Consider the following 23,751-nt stretch of genomic DNA (forward strand, 5'->3'; position numbering starts at 1 on the left):
GGGAGCTGGAGGGGTTTGGGGCTTTTGGAGAACAGCACTGATGCACCTGCAGCCCCAAGTAGCTTTTGAAATGGAGATTTACTCAGGTTTTTAGACTTGTAAGGTCAGATTTTGTTCTTCTGGCCTGAAAACTCTTGCATAAGCTCAGGAGAGTGGGGTTTTGTGTGCTTTGGGGATATTTTTGATGGTGAACTCAGTCACCTCCCTGACCTGGGCAGACCCCACAACTCCAGACTCACTCCATGAGCCTCTGTAGTGCCTCTTTAGGTGCTCTGTGACCTTCCTGAGTCACCTCCCAGCCTGGGCAGGGAGCAGGGGGTGGGAAGCTGTGTTCCCTGGCAGTTTGGGAAGCTCTGAGCAGACCTGTCCTGGCAGCCAAGTGTCCAACCCACAGCTCTGCTGCTCGTTGCTGTGATTAACTGTGATTAACTGAGCTGGCTGCACTCAGTGCTACTGCTGTTCCTAATCATGAGCAAGGATTAATTCCCCTTCCTCACCAACTGAACCAAGCTCAGCTCCATCCCCAGCATGAGGGGTCCAAAAGCTGCGCTTGCTTTACTACAGGCAATTAATGATCCTCACCTCATTTAGGAACCTGCTGGTCTTGTTTGATCTGTCTGGGCTCTGACTCGCTGCCTTCTTGCAGATTTTTCTTCAAGCCTTAAATTGAAGCTGCCTGGTCCTGTGCCAGCAGGAGGGGTGTTTGCAGGGCTGGGTGCTGAAGAGGCTGTAAAATCCAGGATGTGCCGTAGGGTGAGCACAGCAGATGCTTACAACCAGGAAGGCTGTCTAGCCCTGGGTGATGGTGAAAATGAGAGAATTGGACTTGTGCAGATGTCTGGGAAGTTCTGGGCTCTTCTGGCACTGGGATTGAGAAAGGCTGGTGTTCCCATGGGGAAAGGTCCAGAAGGCTCTGGGAGGAGCAGTGCCCAGGCTGTCCCTGGCTCAGGAGTGTGGAGCAGTGCTGGGGGCTGCACCCTCAGAGGAGGGAAACTCTGAGTTCTCCAGGTCACTCCAGTTCCTGCCTACCCCACTGCCAATTCCCAGAGCTTCCCTTGAATTGTTAAGGTTGCAAAAGTCCCCAAGATCATCAAGTCCAACCGTTCCTCCAGTGCCACCATGGTCACCACTAACCCATGTCCCCACGTGCCACATCCACACTTCAGGGATGGTGACTCCACCAGTGCCAGTGCTTGACCTCTCTTGCAGTGAAGGTTTTCCTAATATCCACCTAAACTTCCCTGGCACATCTTGAGGCTGTTCCCTCATGTCCTGTCACTTCTTACCTGGGAGAAGAGACTCAGCCTCACCTTGAATTTCCTACAAAGTGCAGCTGAACAGGAGGGATTTGGGATTGCTGAGTCACAGCCCAGATTCTGCACCGAGGTACCCACCCTATACCTGCCCTTTGCCTCCATCTCCTCCAGACAATTGCTTGGAGTAATTGTTTCCCTTCAATCTCTGGCATTCTGCTCCTAGCCCAAGGGCTGATTCCTGCTTGTTCCTCATTGTCCCTGCCCAAGCCATCCCTGTCCTTTCCCAGATCCCTTGGCTTCCTTCTTGTCTCTTGGGCTGCACTGAGCTGTGCTGCTCCTTCCCGTGCCCTGCTGCTGCGTGGGAGTGAGAATAAAAGGGCTTGGAAACCTGAAGGATGAATTTTTCCTGCGATTTTCAGTTCTCCCCAGCTGCCCTGAATTTGGGGAGAGCTGCTCTGCTGCCCTGCACACTGAGGGCTGCGGGTCGATCAGGTCAGGTCTGCTGTCGATGGAGGGATGTGATTTGTATTGAATTCCCCCTCACAAGGATGGACAAGTCCCTTTTAGAGGAAAACATTGCCTTTTTGTGAGAGGATATCTGGTGTATGTAATATAAAACTCTGTGGAAATTTCAGTTCTGAGCTTGGATCCCAAATTGATGTTCCTTGGACGTTGCCATGACTGCGACAGAGTGACTCATCCTGTTCTGGGGAGCAGCTTTGCTTGTTGTACAAAGTCACCAGGGAAATAATTTTCCCTATCTATACATACCAAGGCTGTAAGGTTTGCTCTAGCAAACAAGACAAATAATATTTCCCAGTAATAGGAGCAGCCGACTGGAAAATGAGACCAATAGGTTCTATTCTTAGTTCCATCATTAACCTTGGACATATTTTGTAACTTAGCTGGAGCTCTCCTTAGCTGCTTGTAAAGCAGAAAAAGTTATAAATATAGGAGATGGTTTTAGTAAGTAATTAAAATTCTGATGCTTAAGTGCTTCAGAAGTGTAAGATGTTCACGGCACCTCCCAAAACTGCTGAAGGAAAGTCCTGCTGGTGTGCTGCAGGTTTAGGTGAAGCCTGTGAGCTGGGTATAGCAGATGTGCTCTGGGGACTGATTATCTCCTTTAGCAAGGGCCATCAGTCTCTATTTTTGTGAAGAATTCCCTGTTTCCCTGCATTCTCCCCATGGCTGGGTTAGTTTTCTATAGCCACGTGTGGCACCTTTGGGGAATCCCAGAGCCTTGGAACTTGGTGGTGTTGAGTTGTGTGGTTGGGTGACCATCAGATTCCGTTGTGTTTTGGACAAAGGGAAGCATTTTGGATCCTGTCTGAGATTCCAGGACAAGGCAGTATGCTGGAGCTTTCCTGCTGTCCTCCCCACATGGGTGGCAGTGGGCATGGGCACTGTGCCTGCTCCTGGGGCAAGGAAGAGGCACTTCCAGGGCTTTGTCCTGGTCACTGAGGAGATGTTGATGTGGCATCTTCACCAACTTGCAGTCATGGCTATGGGGCAGAACTGGCACAGGGTGCCCAGAGCAGCTGGGGCTGCCCCTGGGTCCCTGGCAGTGCCCAAGGCCAGGCTGGACAGGGCTGGGAGCAGCCTGGGACAGTGGGAGGTGTCCCTGCTCCCTGCAGAGGTTGAAGTGGGTGGGCGTCAAGGTCTTTTCCACCCCAAGCCATGCCATGAAATCCCTGAAATAACCTTGGTAACTCTTTTTCTGTGCTCCACCACAAGTCACCCTTGTGCTGGAAGCCTCTGTTTGCTCTTCCCCCTTTTCCCATAGAGGACTTAAAACACACCAGTGCTTTATCCACAGCATTTCACAGTGCAGGGGAATTTGCTGCATTAGATTTAGTTTGTAAGGCAGGATGTGTAAATGACTCAGGTGGGCATCCTGACCTGTCTTGATGCCTGCATGGCCCTTGATGTGAAAGCTGCATCCCAAAGTGCCTGTTTCTGTGGGAGCAGGGTGTGTTTATCCAGGATCCCAGGTAACCTGGCTGCTGCTTGTTTTGCTTGTTGACCTTGGAGAACTTCTGTTGTGGCAATTGTGTTGGGGTTTTTTCATGTCCTCCTGAGCTATTTTGACCTAGAGTTATTTGTCTGGGGGGGATGTTTAATGATTGCTCTATTAATCCTTAATGCATTTAAATAACTCTTTTCCTTATTTGGTAAAACATCTGTGTAGAGCTTTCAGAATAAATGCTGCATTTTCTGTGTCTGTCACTTCTTGATATTGCAAGGATTAGTCTTCTGCTATCCCACTTGTCAGGAATTATTGATTGGTCATGTTGGAGAGAGGCTTGTCAGTTTGGAGATACATTTGGCTATTGGAATATTAGTTTATATTTATGTGAGTCCTGCTGGAAAAACAGCTGGGAGCACATCTGTGTCTTCAAACATGAATTACCAGGCAAACATGATTTGAGGGGGAAGGCAATTTCTTAGGTAGTTTGTTTTGATTCTGCAGGTGTTTGGGGGGTGTATTTATTCCCCTTTTTCCCCCCAAATATTTCAAATTGGCTGTTGTAAACCATTCACCAGGATTGGGGAAGGGTCTGTTTGAACACAGGCTTGGATCTTTTTGAGTCTTTAGCACCTACAAAAGGTGCAGCACCCACTGAGCACTGAGTGTACTTCGAGGGGCAGGTGCACTGCAGAGAGAAATGAGGAGAGCTGGAAATGCAATTTGACATGTTTGCCCAAATAATCTTTTTTTTTTCCCCCCAAAGCAAGTTAAAACCTGTCTGTTCCGGGGTTGCTTTGTTTTCTTGTTTTTCCAAATTAAAGTAAAACAAGGTAGGAGAAACCAAGACAAATGACCAATCACCACACATTACAGCCAGGAAAGAAGCTGCAGCTGCAAACCCTTGACTCTGTGTGCCTCAACTTGAGGGAACATCTTAAAAAAGTTTGGAAATCTCCATGTGGATGCTCTACTTTCAGTACATTCTGCCTGAATATTTCTTTTTTTTTTCCCTTTCTCCCCCAGGTTGTGACCAGACTTATTCACTTGCTGGGCGAGAAGATCCTTGGCAGTCTGCAGCAGGGAGGTGAGACTCATTCCTGGACTATTCCCATTGATGCTGGGACTTCCTTGGAGCCAGACTTGAATCCTTAAAATTGGAAACAGGCAGTGCATGCTTGGAAAGGAAATGCATTGCTAAATTTCAGCCTGGAGAGGAGAAGTCTCCAGGGAGAACTTAGAGCCCCTTCCAGGGCCTGAAGGGGCTCCAGGAGAGCTGGAGAGGGACTGGGGACAAGGGATGGAGGGACAGGACCCAGGGAATGGCTCCCAGTGCCAGAGGGCAGGGATGGATGGGATATTGGGAATTGGGAATTGTTCCCTGTGAGGGTGGGCAGGCCCTGGCACAGGGTGCCCAGAGCAGCTGGGGCTGCCCCTGGATCCCTGGCAGTGCCCAAGGCCAGGCTGGGCAGGGCTGGGAGCACCTGGGACAGTGGGAGGTGTCCCTGCCATGGCAGGGGTGGCACTGGATGGGCTTTAAGGTCCCTTCCAACCCAAACCAGTCTGGGATTCTGTGGTCTGTTACAGCTGCAGGTGCACGTGGATGGTGATTTCATTGTATCTGTGTACACATGATGGTTTTGGCAGAGCATGGCTAACTGGGTGTAGGAATGAAATAATTTGCAATTGAGATCCAGAAGTGTTGCTGCCTGTGTGCAGTGAAATTTCCCTGGAATTTCTTGCAAGAGCAATGTGAAGGGAGCATTGGAAATAGCAGCTGTAATGGGCTGGAATCAGAGCACCATGCTGAGCAACAGCAGCACAGACTGAGTTCAAGTGCCTGGATTTGCAGTATTTTAATGAATTGTCTGGGAGGAAATGGCCTGCCATGGGTTGCTTCTGCAGCTTTGTGTTTGTGGCAGCACCAACACAAAGTCTCTTTACTGACTGAAGGGAGTAGGAGGGAATTCTCCCAATTTTCTTGAGCAGCATTTGAAAGCAAACAGATGCCTGTGAACTGCTGGGGGTGTTGTGGGGCTCTTTGATGCTGAGGATTGTTTGGGTTTTGTTTGGTTGGGGGGGGTTTAATTCCTTCAGTTGCTGGTTTTGCCAAATTCCAAGGAGACTGGAAATGAAGGTCACCCACTTTCCTGTTTCAGAGCAGTCTGGGGAAGGGAATCTGCTCTTCACCTGCTCAGCTTTCCGGGCACAGCCACTTGTGCACAAATGCCTGGTGATAATTGTACTTAAACTTCTGTGCCTGCTGAAATGCCTCTGTGTCCCACTGCCTGGGAAACAGGGCAAAATGGGGGAAACAGAAAGTGGGAGGAAAATTAGTAAGAAAAACAGGAGTTCAATCAGAGAATCACCATTGAAGTTCTGAGCAGGGAAGGGCCTGTGAAGATGAAGGGGTTGAGCTGTGATGTGAAGCCTGTTTAAACCTACAGATATCTTCTTGAAGATCACCAGAAGGAGGGGGAAAACTATTTAATGTTCTGTGCAGAGCTGTTTTAGAAGATTTGAAATTAATAACTCAATTGCTGAATATGTATTTTTTTTAAAGTTTATCTGATATTTCTTTGTGTCCTGCAGTGGTCTGTCACTCTGGCATTGAGCCTTTGAACCTTTGAATGGGTTTGCACAGGGGAGGGATATCAAGTATTTCCACATGCTCAGCTCAAGAATTCACCTTGATGGTACACGTTAGGCCTTTGCTGGGTGAAATGAGATAAGCAGGATGTGAAATCCCAACTTAAATTCAAATTTTTTTTGTGTGTTCTCAGAGCTGAGTTGACAGGCATTAGCAGCAGAATGAAATTTTCTGAGAAGGCTCAGCTAAAGAGAAAAAAGAGTATCATCAGAGCAAGAACAGTTTGTAAAACATGGACCTTTACCAGCTCTAAGCTGTCTGGGAAGATCTTGATCTTCCTTACATGCACTGCAGATTTCTCTCAAAAACTGCTTTTCCTCTGCCCTTACTCACCAAATTATATCAAAGATAGTTCCCAGGTACTTTGCAGCTACTTCAGAGGTTCCATATTTTAATACTCCTAAGCCCTTATCTGTAAAGCTCTGCATCTTGCAGAGAAGGGAGAACAGGTAGAGATGCACATTTTCTATAGGAGCTATGTTGAAAACAGGTATTTCCTTCCTTGCTTAGGAATACCATAAGAAAAGGATTGTTAAGTTTTGGAAAATTTTGGAATATTTTAATACTGCACAACAGGTTTGGAGGTTTTGTTAGTTAAGCTAATTCCTCTTATGGAATCAGTTCCAAAGTTGTGGTAAAGGGATTTTAAGTGCTTTTTTTAATCTTTGTCTTCCTGGGTCAGGTAGATCCATGTTTCATTTAACATATTCCTGGCATATTTTTAACATTGCCTGACTTCAACCCACACATGCTGTACCAGCAGCTGAAAATGATGGAAACTGATCTTCATCCTCTTAAAATGAAAGATGTGGGAACTCTGCTCTCACATGCTGTGGAGGTTTGTGTTCCATTTCTGTGACATTGAGCAGCTCGGTGACACAGTGACACTTTCCCTCCTGCCTGCAGGTGACATTCCACGTTTAGCAGCCTGCCTGACTGATGGCAGGTGTTTTCTCTGTGAACAGGTCATCCTCTGGGACTGCACAGCTCCAGCAGCAAGTGGGATGCAGGGAATCCTGCCAGCAACCTGTCCACGGTGGCGATCATGCCGGTGTCCGAGGAGGTGCCGCTGACAGCCTTCACCCTGGAGCTCAAGCACGCCCTCAGTGCTGTGGGTGAGTGTTCCCAGGTGGCATCACAGCAAACAAACCCTGCTGGCCACTTCAGAGTGCCATGGGGGTCACAGTGGCAGAAGAACCAGTGGTCCATGAGCTCTTTAACCTTCTGAAGTCTGTATTTATGTGCAATTTATGGTGGTGGCTTGTGACAGTGAGAACTGCTGGCACCTGTCACAGGGGGGTCCATGCTGTGTTAGGGGGTAGCAGGACCTGGGGAGGGTCACAGGGCTGGGAAGGAGGTTCTGGAAAGAATCCTGTGGCCTTATAAAAAGGAGGGAGAGGGAATTTTTATATGGCCAGGTCCCCACAGGATGGTGGGGAATGGTTATAAACTTGGGGCAGGATTAGGTCAGATTAGGGAGAAATTCTTGTGAGGGTGGGGAGGCCCTGGCACACGTTGCCCAGAGAAGCTGGGACTGCCCCTGGATCCCTGGAAATGTCCAAGGCCAGGCTGGAACAACCTGGGACAGTGGAAGGTGTCCTTAAAGGTAATCTTTAAAGTAATTTCCAACCCAAACCATTCTGTGATTCTGCAGCAGAATCAGCCTTTTCCATGCTTCTTGCTTCTCTATTCCCATCCTTATTATGCATTTAATTATAGTGGAAAACTTTTTTGTCTCAATGACTTGGAAATACTCACCAGCCTCTCTGCCCTTGTCTTGGCTGCCCTCAGCTGCCCACAGTCTCTCCAGGAGACACATCCCACACCAGGGCACCGTTCCCATAGCACCTGAGGGTCTGGTTCTGTCCAGCTCGTGGGTGAGAGTGTTCCCAGCCTCCTCATCTGAAAAGCTTCATCCAGCAAAGGGTTTCTTAGCAGTTTTCTTGCATTGTGGTTGTACATGAGTGGTAAGGATAAGACTTGGTGGAAGAGGCTCGTGGGGGAGATCCAGACTGGCACTGGAAATCCGAAGTTTAGTCTGAAATCATTGTCCCATTTGTTGCCAGCTTGTTTGTCTGTCTCATGCCCACAAAACCATGTGTTCAGCTCATGGCTGAGTCATTAATTGCTTTATCCATGGGTGAAGTTGCTTATGCACGTTCCAGTTCCTCAGAAAACTCATGCATTTAATTCAGAATTCATTTTGTGTTCATTAGTGGTGTTTGACATTTCCTGAACATCCTCTTTTCATCCTCAAATGCTGTTATATATCTCTTGAGTGAATCTCCTGTAGTCCTTTGAGAAATTATTAGTCTGCTCTCTCATGGCTTATTTAAAAGTACAGGTTATGTGGTGCTTGAGGTGGAACCACTTACATTTATTGGTAATTTTCTTTCTGACTTTTAGTGTCTGGAGCTGACACTCCTGTTTGTGCTTAAAAATCTTCTGGGTGAACAGGCAGAGGAAGAAGCCAGTGGTGCATGAGCTCTTTAACCTTCTGAAGTCTGAATTTATGTGCAACTTAGGGTGGAGACTTGTTACAGTGAGAACTAATTTGTGGGTGTTTGAAGATTCCTCTTATTTTGGAGATGGCAGAAAAATGTTAAATCCATAATGGAGCTGTATTGCTAATGGGGACTCCTTAGGGATCATTGCCAGCTTGTTTTGATGTGTGACAACACTAAGAGCCTGTAAATAAAACAAACAGAAACTTAAGTAGGTAGATGGACTGTTCAGAATAAAAACACCCATTTGGGCTGAAAGCAGCAGGCAGGTGCCCAAGGGGGATTTGGGGGGGTCACTCGGCCTTTCCTCCCTCACCCTTTTCAGTTCCTCCCCTTGCTGACGCCTGTGCCGTGCTTGGCAGCTCGAGATGGTTCTGTGCACCCTTGGCACCTGAAGTTGTTGCCAAAAGGGAGCAGACGGCTGCAGTGGGAAGAGGAAAGTGTTGTGGGCAAACACAGGAGCCATCTGGTCCCAAACACCGCTGGCACAGGAGCCCGGGCCCGCACCAGGCCCCGCACAGGCCCCGCACCAGGCCCCGCACCAGGCCCGCAGCCCCCACAGCCCCCTCAGGCACTGCAGAACCTCTGCAGCCTGGCCTGGGCTGAGGGCACCTGCAGGTTTTCTTTCTTTATTTAGCAGAAGCAATGCTTTCTTTTTCCTTCCTTTTTTTTTTTTTTAACTTCTATTTCCATGTATGTATTAACTGTGTATTTCCTCCTCTGCCCTCTGGTTGAGGTTGTTTGGGTGTTCCTCACAAAGTGCTGGCAGCCACGTGCAGGTGCTGCTTGGCTTTCAGAGAAGGGGATTGGTTTTGGAATAATTTTTTTTTCTTCTGACTTCTTGCAACAGAAAATGAACTGAGTAGTGGAGTGAATTTTTGATTTGTTTTCAGGTTGTTTTTTTATTCACCTGCACATTTGGCATGAGGGGAGCTGTTGCCCAGAGCTGTGGCTGCCCCTGGAACCCTGGCAGTGCCCAGGGCCAGGCTGGACAGGGCTGGGAGCAGCCTGGGACAGATGGAATGAGATGAGTTTTAAGGTCCTTTCCAGCCCAAACCATTCCATGAATCCATGTGGAAAGGTTTGCACTGGGGCCTTGCTGAGCAGCTGCTGCCACCTGAGCCCTTCCCTGAGCCCTTCCCTGAGCTCCCAGCTGGGCTCACCTGGGGATTGGGTGTGAGCTGGGAACAGACCTGCCCTGGCTTTATGGAAATGAGAGCTGTTAATGTGCTTGACAAAGGTTAATTGAAAATCTTCTCTGAAAGGAACTCTGAGTTTGGAAAATTGCTTTGAACATTTGCTGCTATTCATGTTTTTTTGGGGTTTTTTTCCTTTTTTTTTTTTTTTTCCTTGAACCAACCTTTTTTCTAATTGTAATTTAAATGGCAGCATCTGATTACAATACTTGACTTAACATTTAATCCATACTTAACATTTGATCTGTATAATTTCATTGCTCTGGGCTTCAAATCTGTTCCAGAGCAGTGGAGAGCAGCCTTAATATGTGGGGAGAACAGCTGGTTTTAGCTTTCTTTTGCAACTTAATATATTTATTACAGAAAATTCCTTCCCCTTCCTGTTAATATGAATTTAGCAGGATATTGCAGTGATGCCTTGAATTCCCCTGATGCAGGTTGGAGAGGAGGATAGAAGGAATGAGGAGGATGCAGGGAGGAACACTGAGACCATTGCAAGAATCATCAGCTGCTGCAGCTCTGGGAAGGAGCCTGGCCTCAGGATGCAGGCTGGCCCCAGTCCTGCTGGGAATGCAGGCTGGGTTGTAACACAGTATAACACTTAAAAATGGTTTTCCTTTTCCTGGAATTGGCATGAGAAGGCTGTGGGCAGTGCTTGGAGTTGGAGCTGATTGCAGGTGAATCTATTCAACAGGATTCTGGAGTTTGTCTTGATAATTTTTAGCTACTTCTGTATTATTAAAGGGATATAAAAGTAATGACAACTAGAAAATCTCAGTTTGATAGTGAGTATTTACTCTCCACAAAAACTGAAAAAGTACTCAGAATCTTTCTTCCCCCAGAAAAAAAAATCCATTTTTTCCTGTAATGAGACAGGACTAAGTGGTTTCATTGGTTAATTCTTTTTTGTGGGTTTAATTGAATTTTTTTTCAAATTTTTTTTTAATGTTTTAATTTGTAATGGGAGCAGCTCAGGTGAGCAGCCTGTTGTTCCATCAGGGGTTCATTCTGCACCCAGGGAGCACCAGCATGTGGGACCACCTACAGCTTTCCCCAGACCATTTGTGCTGGTTCCTTTGACATTTGGTGTTTTGTGATTTATGATAATTCACATATTGTTTCCAGACAGTAGGATTGTGTCCCAATTAAATGCTAAGGGATGTTTGTGCTTCCATGGAGCTTCCAATCACAGAATGGTCCAGGTTGGAAAGGGACCATAAAACTCATCCAGTGCCACCCCAGCCATGGCAGGGACACCTCCCACTGTCCCAGGTGCTCCCAGCCCTGTCCAGCCTGGCCTTGGGCACTGCCAGGGATCCAGGGGCAGCCCCAGCTGCTCTGGGCACCCTGTGCCAGGGCCTGCCCACCCTGCCAGGGAACAATTCCTAATTCCCAATATCCCATCCAGCCCTGCCCTCTGGCAGTGGGAGCCATTCCTTATTGTCCTGGCACTCCAGGCCCTTGGACAGTCTCTCTCCATCTTTCCTGTACCTTCAGGCTCTGCAAGGCCACACTGAGGTGCCCCCAAAGCTTCTCCTGTGCAGGTGAACAATCCCAGCTGTCCCAGCCTCTCCTCCCAGCAGAGCTGCTCCATCCCCTGATCCCCCTGGTGCCTCCTCTGGATCTCTGCAGCAGCTCCAGCTCCTGCCTGTGCTGGGCCAGGGCTGGGGCAGCGCTGCTGCTGGCACAAGCTGTAGGATGAAAGGTTCACTTGGGACCTGGCAGCAGCAGCTGGACCTGCCTTCACCTTGAGAGAGATAGAATGAAAAATGCTCTGGGTTCTGTGGGCAGAGCAGAAGGTCCTGCAGGGACAGAGACCCCAAAGTCCTGCAGGGCACAGAGACCCCAAAGTCCTGCAGGGCACAGAGACCCCAAAGTCCTGCAGGGACAGAGACCCCAAAGTCCTGCAGGGACAGAGACCCCAAAGTCCTGCAGGGCACAGTGAACCCCAGGTCCTGCAGGGCACAGAGACCCCCAGGTCCTGCAGGGCACAGTGACCCCCAGGTCCTGCAGGGCACAGAGACCCCAAAGTCCTGCAGGGCACAGAGACCCCCAGGTCCTGCAGGGCACAGTGACCCCCAGGTCCTGCAGGGCAGAGTGACTCCAAGGTCCTGCAGGGCACAGAGACCCCCAGGTCCTGCAGGGCACAGTGACCCCGAGGTCCTGCAGGGCACAGTGACCCCGAGGTCCTGCAGGGCACAGTGACCCCCAGGTCCTGCAGGGCACAGAGACCCCAAAGTCCTGCAGGGCACAGAGACCCCAAAGTCCTGCAGGGACAGAGACCCCAAAGTCCTGCAGGGCACAGTGACCCCAAAGTCCTGCAGGGCACAGTGAACCCCAGGTCCTGCAGGGCACAGAGACCCCGAGGTCCTGCAGGGCACAGAGACCCCAAAGTCCTGCAAGGCACAGAGACCCCAAAGTCCTGCAGGGCACAGTGACCCCCAGGTCCTGCAGGGCACAGAGACCCCCAGGGCTGCAGCCCTGCTGTCCCCTGGCTCCAGTGGGACAGTCCTTTCTCAGCATCTGGGGCTCTGGGTCTCCAAGAAAGGAGGCTGTGCAATATCCAACTTGCAGAAGCAGGAGCAGAATCTTCCAGCTCTGAACTGGAGTGCCAGGAAGGGGGGCCGGTTTTGCTGCTGTGCAATTCATCATGCTGATGAATTCTGGTCAGTGTTCATGATGTCTATTTTTATTATTTTCCTCTTAATCTTGGTAGAGCTGAGAGCATCTTTTGATAAGAAGTTCTTCTGCAGTATTCAGATTTTTCAAAAGTATTTGCCTGACTATTTTTTTGTTCCTTTCCTGAGACCAGCTAAAAGACACCACATGGCTGTGCAAATTCTGGTTCTATGTGGGAGCCCTCTGATCTCATAGAATTTCAAACTGAAGTAGGGAGGGATTCAAATCCAACATATGTGTCTCTCTCATTCCTTTCTGCCCTTTAAATTTTCCTTCTTTTCAGTTCTAAAAATGTATAATGTATTGGACAGCTCACTGAAAAATCTTTGCTAATAATTTATTGGAGTTTTTAATTACAGTTCTGCCTGTCTTTACACACAGATTAGATTTAAATGTGAAATGTTCACTGTGGTGCCTGAACCCTGGCACCACTTAGTATTTTTTTGCTGGACAAGATCCTCTGACATCCAACTCATTTATCAGTTATGTGACTTTGCCACATAATTTGGAAGACTTTTATTAGGCCAAAAGTAAATTTTCTTTTAATGGAGTCCAAGCAAGTAAATTTGCTCTGCTGAAATTTTTCCACAGTGTATATTGTACTGGCCTTGTCTTTTGATGTGGGTGTGTTTTTCTGGTGAGGTGGATTTGAAACCATTTCTGAGCCTCAGAAATCACTCTGCCCTCTGGGCCACTCATTTCTCGAGGCAACTCTTGGACCATGTTTTATTAGACTTAGAACTAGGACACCTGTACTCCTGCTTCTGCATACGCTGGTGTTCTGTGGGAAAAATGACCCAAGTGAGTCTCTTGCTCACTGGCAAGAAAGGGAGGTTTTATGTCTTGTGTGATGGTTTTTTCCTCCTCTCTGGGGCAGGAGGTTGGAAGCTTTGCTGCAGCCCTTCTCTTCAGTGCCCTTGTTTGTTAGCAGATAAAATGAACCAGACCTCTGGCATTTGCCAGCTTTTCCTTCCCTTCCCTCCTGTTTCATGGAGTTCTTAGTTTTGTACTGAAAAACAGATGGCCCTGGAGTACAGCTTTAGATGCTCCAGGAGGTTTTCCCAGAAACCACAATCCCTGGGCCTGGGCTGAGGCCACTGCCTGCAGTTCTCTCACCTGAAGCACAGAAAACCTGAGCTTCAGAATCCCTGTGAGCTCTTGGCTGACAGAAAAATGCCCCAGGCTACTGAAAGTCACCACCTCAGGCTTGAGAAATCCAAAAGGCTGAGAAAGCTGTGGATAGCTGGAGGCTCAGGGAATGGCACTCAGCTTTTCTTGCTCTGATTCTCCTCCCCAGCAATCTGCTGCTGGCTGCTGTCAGAGACACACACAGGGCTTGGAGGAATATTTCATGTTACCTCACATCACCTCTCCTGTTCTTCACTTTGAGCTGTTCTGATCCCATTAATAGAACACTGAGGAGTGCAGGATGTGTCCCTGATGCCAGCTCCAGCTGGAAGCTGCCCATGAGGCTGGTGCCAGGTTTGGAGAGGGGGTGCTTAGAGGTGTGTGACTGTGACAAAGCCCTTTAAGGATGCACTGACACGTTGGGCTGGTCACTCCTGCCTGCAGGTGTGGCTGTTCAAGGGCTGTGGTTTTGAATCATCACAGAATCATGGAATGGTTTAGCTTGGAAGGGACCTTAAAGCCCATCTCACCCACTGCCATGGACACCTTCCACTATCCCAGCTTGTTCCAACCCCTGTCCAACCTGGCCTTGAACCTCCAGGATGGGAATGATATTTTTTCATTACTGGTTGCTCACACCAGTTTAGTTGAGATAACACTTTTTGTTGGTTCTGTTTTCTGAGCTCACATATGTTGGTGTTCTTGGTCTCATTAATGGAGGGGTTTTAATGGCTGATTAATTGGGAGCCTGCTAGAAACTGGGAGTGCAGAGCAGATGGTTGGTATTTCTGAGACAAAACAAGTTGGTTCTGTTGGAAGCATCACCGTGTTCCGTGCTGGGGATGAGTGAAGGTCTGGGAATCTTTGTCCCGTGTTCCTGGTGCGTGAGGGATGGGGTGCTGGGCAGGCTCCTCCTGAGCTGGCACAGCCAGGGTCTGTCTGGGCACCCTTGTTTGTGTCCTGTTCTCTGAACTGCTGCTTTCCCACATCAGAAGTGAAGTCTGGATATGATTTTTAAGTCTCTCCAAGGCTCGTTCTGATGTTGTCCACAGCCAAGGTGCCTCTGGCTGAAGGAACACAAAGATCCACCCCAGCCCTACAAGCTCTGCCTCTCCCCTAGGATGAAAGCTGTTCTGGCTGCAGGTCTGTGGCTTTGATGGTGTCCCTCTGGAGCCTGGGCCCCAGAGCATCACCAGGGACTGGTGCTGCTGGATCTCAGTGCCCAGGGCAGGGGGTTACAGGCAGAGGTGCCCACGCTGTTCCCTTGGTGTTGGCTCTCTTACTTAGCATTTGTATTGCATTCCTCAGCTCACTTGGCATTCCAGGCTGTTTGTCTTTGCCTACTAAACTTCCACCCCTGCCAGAAAGCTTTGTAAGCCACATGTCCAGGAATACAATTTTAATCCACCTGTCTTTTCTATTTAACTGAGAACTCTGACACGTTAATGAACATTGATGATCACTCTGCTGCTGAATGCTTGCAAATTGCCCTGCACTCTGTCCCTTGCAGTTCTGTCCTGGGCAGTGCCATCAGTATTCCCTCTGGGAGACCTCTCTTATCCCCTTGTGCCATTTCAAAGCCATACCAACACTGACACCAGGTGAACAGTGAGTCAGATAAAGAATCTGCCAGTGTTAAAGATGTGGTGATTGCCCCCTTCCCCAGCACTGGGGCTGTTCCCTGCTGTGGGATGGCTCAAGGAGCTCCAGAGGGAGGAGGGAAGGGCAGGCTAAACCCAGATCTGCTCTGGAAGTGCTGCTCATTCCCTCTGCATTCATAGGAACCAACTTCCAGAACTTTCATTGGAGGATGGGGAAGTCAAATTCTATTCTTGAGTCATCCTCCTCTCTCTGCTTTCTCACCAGCTTTATCTTTTGGTCTCTGCTTATGGGATATTTTTGTCCATTTCTGTTTGATCTTCTTTGATAATCAGTGTAGCAAAGAGCAAATGTTATTTAGGTATTGGAAAGTACAAGATGGAAATGGCACCTGGGAACATCTTCAAGTCTAAAAGTAAAGTCAATTAAAGCAGAGTGAAGCCTTTGCAACAGGACTTGAGCACTGAGAGGGAATGTTTTGCTTTGAAAAGCCAGGTGTCTGCTAAGGAAGGCAGGAGCCTCTCCTGAAATGGAAAATGTAAACCCCCTTCCTCTGAATTATTATAATTTTGAAATTAAGGAGCTCTCAGGCAAAGATATGGGAGTAGGAATAACAGTTCTCTACTAGGAAAATTAAAATACAAATGTAATAGTACAAATAAAGAAAACAAGCCACTGCCAGAGTGAGAGCAGGCCCTGTCCCCTGTGTGTCAGGGGGTGGCACAGCCCCATCCCATGGGGGCTCAGCCCTCCTGCAGTGCCAGCTGTGCTTCTGCTGGAGCAGGGATCCTGCACAAGGGGGGAGTTTTCCTCTGCAGCTCCAGGGCTGCTGCAGATGGGCCTGGGCTCCCTCTGGCCATGCAGGGCAGCAGAAGCTGCTCCTCTGGCAATGCACTGGGCAAAGGCTGCTGTGCTGTGCCAGGCTCACATTGGATCCAGGTAGGAATGCTTGGCTCCTGCCCTGGGCAATGCAGCATCTCCCCATGGGATGCTGGAATTGGATCAGCCCTGCAGGGACACTCAGTGGCCATGGACAGCAGAGATCTCCTGCAGGGAGGATTGGCTGGGGGAGAGATCAAGAAAAAACTGCCCATGGACAGCAGAGAACTGCCCCAGCTCTGACAGATGGGGATAGAACACACAGCCCCAGCCACATCTTGCATTTGTAACCTAGGACAGGGGAGATGAGTTGGCCCTGAAGGTCAGGACACCCAGTTCCAAATCTGTACCTGGGGGTTTTGCTATTTGAATACAGCAATGTGAATTTGTGACCTTCTCCCATGTTGGTTGTTCACAGTTCCCTGATTTTTAGTGAACACATTATAACCTTGCCTTGAGACTCCTTACATAATGAAGTGTTTTGTTATTTAGTACATAAATTTCAGTTCTGTTTTTAATGAAACAGTGAAGGATTGCACAATGAAAGCATGAATAAAAAGCAACTGCTCTGTCATGTTTTGTAAATGTGAATTTCTCTCTCAGTAAGAGACAGGTAATATTTTCTCTAGGTGTGCAGTTATTCTCTTAAGTTTTCTTTTCTTTGCATTTTTTAAATTTAGCTGCAGTCACCCTGCAACTTCTACCACATATGGCACAAATTGCTGCTGCACTAGAATTGTTAATAAGAAAATTAAACTAAAGTGCCTGCAAGAAGCTTTATGTACACCAAAATTCAGCTCAGATCTAAGGTTGTTGCCAGATGTGTCTGTGTCTGTAGTGGAGTCTGACCATGCCTTACAGATTTGGGAATGTTTTTTGGAGTTCCTGTTGGCATGTTGGATAAGGAGTAGTGATGCTGCAGAGAGCTTGAGGATTCACCTGGGGAGGTGGTTCAATGCAGGATGAACAAGTTCTGTATTTTGGAAGGTGGGGGGAACAGCTTTTTTCTTTGGAAGCAGGATGCTGGCCTTCCTGTGGCTGTAAAGGTGTGTGCTGTTCTGAATGCTGAGGTGGTGAAGATGCAGCTGCAGTAGGAGTTGTCACCAGAGCCAGGCTGGACAGGGCTTGGAGCAGCCTGGTCCTCAGGAAGGTGTCCTGCCCATGGAATGGGATGAGCTTTAAGGTCGTTTCCAACTCAAACCATTCCATGGCTCTGTGATCCTACATGACCTTGAGGAATGGGATAACAGAGCTTGCAGGTTGTGACTAATGCAGTAACAGAGCTCTGGGAATAGGTAGAATTGGAAGATGTATTCCTAGAAAAGTGTGAAAATTTTTGTGAAGACTTTGTGCCAGCTCTGATCAATGTACTGATCCATCACTACCTTCAAAGCAAACTTTTGGAATTGAATTCTTGGAATCAGAGAATGGTTTGGGTTGGAAAGGACCTTAAGATCCATCCTATTCCACCTCCTGCCATGGACAGGGACACCTTCCTCTATGCCAGGCTGCTCCAAGCCCTGTCCAGCCTGGTCTTGGACACTTCCAGGGATGGGGTGTGCACAGCTGCTCTGGGCAGTTTTCTCCAGGAGCTCAGACTGAGGTGTTTACAGGTGAATTTCCTTGTTCCCCCAGGTCCTGCCCTGTTGCTCACCAGTGACAACATCAAACAGCGCCTGGGCTCTGCTGCTCTCGACAGGTACCTGCCCTCATCACTGCTCAGGGAAATGCAGAGACACTGGGCTTTTCTTATAAATACACAGAGTTTGGGACCAGAATCCTGTCTTCTATCATACACTGGGCCTTCTGCTCCTGGTGTTGGAGACAATAATGTTTCAGGAGTATTTGTGCAGGTGTGGGTGGGTTTTTCCCACAGATACTTTCTCACTTGTGAAATTGGAAAAGCTGAATTTCTCTGAGTGTGTTCCTGCTTAGGGATGCTGTGGAAGCATTGAAGTGAGGCATCACTGTATCCTCCTTCCTTGGTGTTTGTCTAATGGTGTAAATCCTGGACAAACAGAGGCAGTAGGAGCTGGGAGCAGATCCTGGCTGAGCAGGAAATGTCACTCTCTCCCTGTGTAAGATTCCCTCTCTTCTCTTGGGAGCTGTGATATAACAGCAGTTGAATTCTCTGTTTTCCTTGTGTGTCCCCAGCATCCACGAGTACAGACTGACCAGCTGGCTGGGCCAGCAGGAGGACATCCACAGGATTGTGCTGTACCAGGCTGACAGCACCCTGACCCCCTGGACCCAGCGCTGCATCCGCCAGGCCGACTGCATCCTCATCGTGGGGCTGGGAGACCAGGAGCCCACTGTGGGAGAGGTTGGGAGCTGCTCCTTCCCCTCCTGGCACTGGGAACAGCCCAGCTCAAAGCAGCTTGCTTCACACTCATGTGTGTTCCTGGCTTTAACACCCAGTGAGGCATAAATAATGAAATATTCCTGAGAAATGCCTGTTAGGAATAGCAAAAGAATTGCATGAGAATCCTCTGAGATGGCAAGTTTTATGTAGGAGTACTTCCAGCAAAGTTCTTTTCCTCAAAAGAGTCATTTTGGCCAATGGTAAATCAAAAATTGCTTTGAAGCTTTGTGTTTCTGCCCAGAATTTCTTTGGGCTTCCACACAGAGGGAGAAATTCTTTTCTGCCTGGATGAAATTCATGGTGTGTGCTTAGGAAAAAGTAGATATAAATCACAGTCTATGAATTATTTATTATATTTTATTACAGATCTTAAGCTGTAATTTTTTTCCATTTACTATCTATTTTTATGATTTTATATTTTATTACCAAAGTCTTCTGACCAGACAAAAATTCTTCAAGAAATTTTAAAAAGGGATCACAGGTGGGTTTTTTAGGATGGTGAAGTGCTGAGTCTGACCTGCAGAGAGCCTGGGCTGGTCCCACGTGCAGCTTTCGTGTGTGTCCTGTTGTGTGGGCTCTTCCTGCATGGATGTGGGAGGCAGGAAGCACAGGCAGAACAAGCTGCCAGCAGTTGCCTAAAACAACAACAAAAAAAATCAAAATCAGAAATGCAAAGAGGGAAAAAAGTGGACTGATGGGAAGGGAAAGAAAAAAACACTGAATATTTGTGGGCTCAAGTCTAACTTGGGCAGCATCTCACATTGCAGGAGCAGCTCCTGCCTGTCCTGTGCTTTTAATGGCCTGGTTTAAGTCAAAACCATTTAGGTTTGAATCCTTGGCTGATTTTAGGCCTCTGTGTGCTGTGTAAGCCCAGAGTTAACAGTGTTGTTGTGTAAATCAGTCATGTTTGGGGGCTGTGAGTGTGCAGAGCGGGATTCAGGTGGGAATAGGGGTGTGGGGGGTGTGTGGATGTATTTCACCCTGAGACTGGAGCAGCCAGGACTCACTGTCCTTTCCTTGGGTGTCCATGTGCAGCTGGAGAGGATGCTGGAGAACACGGCAGTGAGGGCCCAGAAGCAGCTGATCCTGCTGCACAAGGAGGACGGGCCCCTCCCGTCCCGCACCGTGGAGTGGCTCAACATGAGGAGCTGGTGTTCTGCTCACCTCCACATCCACTGCCCACGCAGAGTCTTCTCCAAAAGGAGCCTGCCCAAGCTGGTAAGACAGTCCTGCTTTGGTGGCTGGTCCCTTGCTGTGTCTCACTTGATCTGTGATGTGTGTGTCAAAGGGGATCTGGGGCAATCATAGTCCACCATATTCTTACACACAGAGATTTAACAATGCATTCTGCAAATCCTCTGAATTTTGCAACACCCAATCACTGTAATCTTTTTTCAAAGGTAAATAGATAATTACAAAGTCTCGGCCTACCATAGTCAGCAATCTCATTCTGGCTCTCATTATAATTTGGGCTATCATCTCCATAATTGTAAAAACTGGTTTTGGAGACCTGTAAGGAAGAAAAACCCATTCTATTATTAACAAACCCATTCTATTATTAAAAAAGGATCTTTCTCAGAGGAGTCCCACTGAAATATGAGACCACACTCTTTAAAAATCTGTTTGGCCTCAGCTGGATTTAGAGAACAGGGATAAGGGACCAGGTTTTCTTTATGGATACAGACTTGGCTTTTTGATATCTTGAAAGAGTAATCACTCTCTCAGAGTCCCAATGAAAGGTGTGTACAGGCCATAGTAGAGTCCTTCTTGTTAGGAGCATCCCTGTGCTTCCCAAAGCTGTGCTGAACATGAGGCAGAGGCAGTCTGGGATGCTTCCCAAGAACTTTAAATCCTTGTCAAGGAAGAGAAGAAGTGTGATGGTGTTCACAGGGGTCCCAGGACCAGGGAAGAGACGAGAATGTGACTCCATGTTTCAGAAGGCTGATTTATTATTTTATGATATATATATATTATATTAAAAGTAAATGATATATTAAAACTATACTAAAAGAATAGAAGAAAGGATTTCATCAGAAGTCTAGCTAAGAAGAAGAAGAATGGAATGGTAACAAAATCCTGTGACTAACCAGCAAGTCTGAAACAGCCAGACTGTGATTGGCCATTAATGAGAAACAACCACATGAGCCCAATCCCAGATGCACCTGTTGCATTCCACAGCAGCAGATAACCATTGGTTACATTTTGTTCCTGAGGCCTCTCAGCTTCTCAGGAGAAAAAATCCTAAGGAAAGGATTTTTTATAAAACATGTCTGTGACAAAGAAGCTGTAAAGGAAATTCTGTAGCACCCCCAGCAGCTATAGAAGACTCAGAGAGGCCACTGGCCACTAGAACTGTTTGGGTGGTTCACAAGCCTCTGTTGTTTTGAAGAAGAGCTGTAACAGAATCACTGACAGCTTCAGGCTGGAAAGGACCACTGGAGCTCCTTCAGTCACACCTCCCTGCTCAAAAGGGTCCCTGGAGCAGACCCTGGGATTGTGCCCAGACAGGCTTGGAGAATCTCTAGTGAGGGAGATCTCAGAGCCTCTCTGGTCTCTGTCCAGTGCTCGGTGACTGTGCAGGAAAGAAATTCTTATTGCTGTCCAGGTGGAGCTCCTGGGCATCACCTCCTGCCCGTTCCTCTGGTGCCATTGCTGGGCCCCATGGAGCAGGGCCTGGTCCCTGTCCTGAGCCCTCCCTGCACACAGGGACACACAGGGATGATGTCCCCTCTCAGCATTGTCTTCTCCATGCTGAGCAGCGCCAGCTCCCCCAGCATTCCCTCACAAGAGAGAAGCTCCAATCTCAATCTCCTCATCTTTGCAGCATCTTTTAGCAGGCTGCTGCTGGCTGCCCTGCCCATGCAGTGACCGTGCCTGGCTCTCCTCTGCAGGTGGAGATGTATGAACGTGTGTTCCAGAAGGTTCCAGACCGTCACTCCGACTTCTCCCGCCTGGCCCGGGTCCTGACGGGCAACGCCATCGCGCTGGTGCTGGGCGGCGGAGGGGCCAGGTAGGGCATTGTCCTGGGGCTCTGGGCACCCTGGCAGGGCTGCAGGGGGCTCTGGGCATCCTGGATGGGCTTCAGGGGGTTCTGGGCATCCTGGCAAAGCTGCACAGGGCTCTGGGCATCCTGGCAGGGCTGCACGGGGCTCTGGGCATCCTGGATGGGCTGCACAGGGCTCTGGGCATCCTGGATAGGCTGCACAGGGCTCTGGGCATCCTGGCAGGGCTGCAGGGGGCTCTGGGCATCCTGGCAAAGCTGCACAGGGCTCTGGGCATCCTGGCAGAGCTGCACAGGGGCTCTGGGCATCCTGGATGGGCTGCAGGGGCTCTGGGCATCCTGGATGGGCTGCAGGGGCTCTGGGCACCCTGGCAGGGCTGCACAGGGCTCTGGGCACCCTGGCAGGGCTGCAGGGGGCTCTGGGCATCCTGGATGGGCTGCAGGGGGCTCTGGGCAGCCTGGATGGGCTGCAGGGGCTCTGGGAATCCTGGATGGGCTGCAGGAGCTCTGGGAATCCTGGATGGGCTGCAGGGGCTCTGGGCATCCTGGATGGGCTGCAGGGGGCTCTGGGCAGCCTGGCCTGGGCAAGGAGCCCCTGCCCATGGCATGGGGTGGGACAGGATGGGCTCTAAGGTCCCTCCCAATCCAAACCACTCTAGGATTCTGTGCTGGTGCATCCACCAGATCCAAAAGCTGTCCCTGGGCTGGGACAGATCCCTCAGGATAACAGAGATCCTGGGACACCAGCACTGCTCTGCAGGCAGCATTTGGAGGAGGAGACACTGAGGAATGACACAAACTTGACCTGCTGTGGGGATTTGTGCAGAATTTCTGCAGAAGGAAGATGAGTGTTTGTGACCTCTTGAGACTTCTCATAATGGTTTAATACCAGGAGGTGACCAGGGCACGAAAGATGACGTTTCTTTCTGCTGGCCTACACTTTGGATTTTTTTTCCCTTATGGATTCTTACATTAGGAAATGGCTCACAGTATTTCAAAGCTCTTCAAAGTTTGAGCAGTAAGAGGAATTATGTCCTCTAATGGACAATGTTCTCATCTTTATAATCCTCCAAGCCCCCAGGTACCCATACACTTTGACAGCCTTACCTTACAGGAAGGGTGTGTTTTTGCAGACACAAGGACAGGGTGTGTGCTGAGCACTCTGTTAGAATTCCATCTGAAACCCCAGTGAGCTTTAGAAATAAATTGCTGCTGGCATTTTTCTTTGGAATCCTTTTCTACTTGGAGAGTTTTCTGTTGAGACAGAATCGAGTCTCCCTTTGTCTCAAGCGAGCGCCGCCTTCGTTGTCTCCATCAGTGTTCTTGAAGCCCTGCTTTAAAGGAGTGCTTTGAAATACAGCTCTCAAAAAAAATAAACCCCTAATTTGCACGCAGTCTGTCTGTTGAAGTGCACAGAAATATCACATTTTTGTCGCTGGGCCAGCGCGTGCTTCAGGGGAGCCTTGGCTGCAGGAAAGGCTGGAGCTCCTTTGTGCCAGCTCCTCCTGAGCAGTCACTGGTGCTCAGGCAGCCAGAGCTGGTTCCTCGAGTGTCTCACAGGTGCCTTGATCCTGCTCCCTTTCACAGCCCCTCACCTGGGCTGGTTTCTGGATTTCATTTCTGAGACAAGCTCTGTCCTGTGGAGACACAAAGCAGAGCAGCAGAGGGGAGCTTCTGTTTTATCTGAGTATCTCAGGAGGCTTCTCATCCACTGATAGAGAGCATTTGTGGTTTGTTATTTGTTCCCAGCTGATATCTCTGCCTCTACCAGAGCCTGTGTCATGCTAAATATGTGCACTCCTGTACTGCTGGCAGCACATTTTGCTCCTTCCCTTCCTTCCTTCTCTAACATTGCTGTAATTTTTGCCAAACTATTTTTTTGTTTGTTTTTTTGTTTTTTTATTCTACTACTTAATTTGCAAGCTCCCACCTGTGGGTGTGCAGGATCTGAGGTAAGGAGGAGCAGGGTCACTGTGTTGGTCCTGTGCTGTCCCTCTCTGCAAAGCTGCTCTGCTGCTGTGTTGGCTTTGGGGTGTCTGGATGCTCATCACCCATTCAGCAAGGAGCCATGGGCCATTAGCATCACTCTGCTCATTTCTGCATCCCTGAATGGGGAGGACTTGAAGAGGATTAAGGGCAGAGTGGATCAATGGGATGTTTCTTCCTTCTCTGAAATATTTGCTATGCCACAGACTGAGATGCTTGTTCAGGGGTTCCAGGCTGGCACAGGGATGGTGTGAGCACTGTGTTTTCCCTGGAAGGGTACAGAATGCTGTTCTAGTCATTAAATAATCATCTAAATTGTGGTTAGATAGAGATTTTTTGAAATGAGAATATAATTAAGACTGGAGAAAAGACAAAATTGCTCTTAACCATGTAAAGATTCAGAATTACTCTGAACCTCTGCCTTTTGAAGGGCAAAATAAATTCTTAGATTGCCCATTTCTACTAACAAGGGAATTTCAAGAGATTAGATTAGGTACTTAAAATCACCCTGTGGTTAAAGCACAGTCAGACTAAGGATGTCT

At 48.6% G+C, this 23,751-nt stretch overlaps 1 protein-coding gene across 5 annotated transcripts in view; it reads left to right on the forward strand.

The window, feature by feature from the left end:
* PNPLA7 (patatin like domain 7, lysophospholipase) overlaps positions 1-23,751 on the forward strand; it is a 134,348-nt gene that overhangs the window by 65,546 nt on the left and 45,051 nt on the right. For all 5 annotated transcript variants that reach the window (XM_054646220.2, XM_054646221.2, XM_077188922.1 and 2 more), the window contains 6 exons: positions 4,252-4,312; positions 6,841-6,990; positions 17,496-17,559; positions 18,015-18,183; positions 19,258-19,440; positions 21,114-21,232. In XM_054646220.2, the coding sequence (XP_054502195.2) occupies positions 4,252-4,312; positions 6,841-6,990; positions 17,496-17,559; positions 18,015-18,183; positions 19,258-19,440; positions 21,114-21,232 (746 nt within the window). The remainder of the gene's footprint in view (positions 1-4,251; positions 4,313-6,840; positions 6,991-17,495; positions 17,560-18,014; positions 18,184-19,257; positions 19,441-21,113; positions 21,233-23,751) is intronic.

The sequence above is a fragment of the Agelaius phoeniceus genome, chromosome 21, assembly GCF_051311805.1.
Source record: "Agelaius phoeniceus isolate bAgePho1 chromosome 21, bAgePho1.hap1, whole genome shotgun sequence".
NCBI classification, from domain to species: Eukaryota; Metazoa; Chordata; class Aves; order Passeriformes; family Icteridae; genus Agelaius; species Agelaius phoeniceus.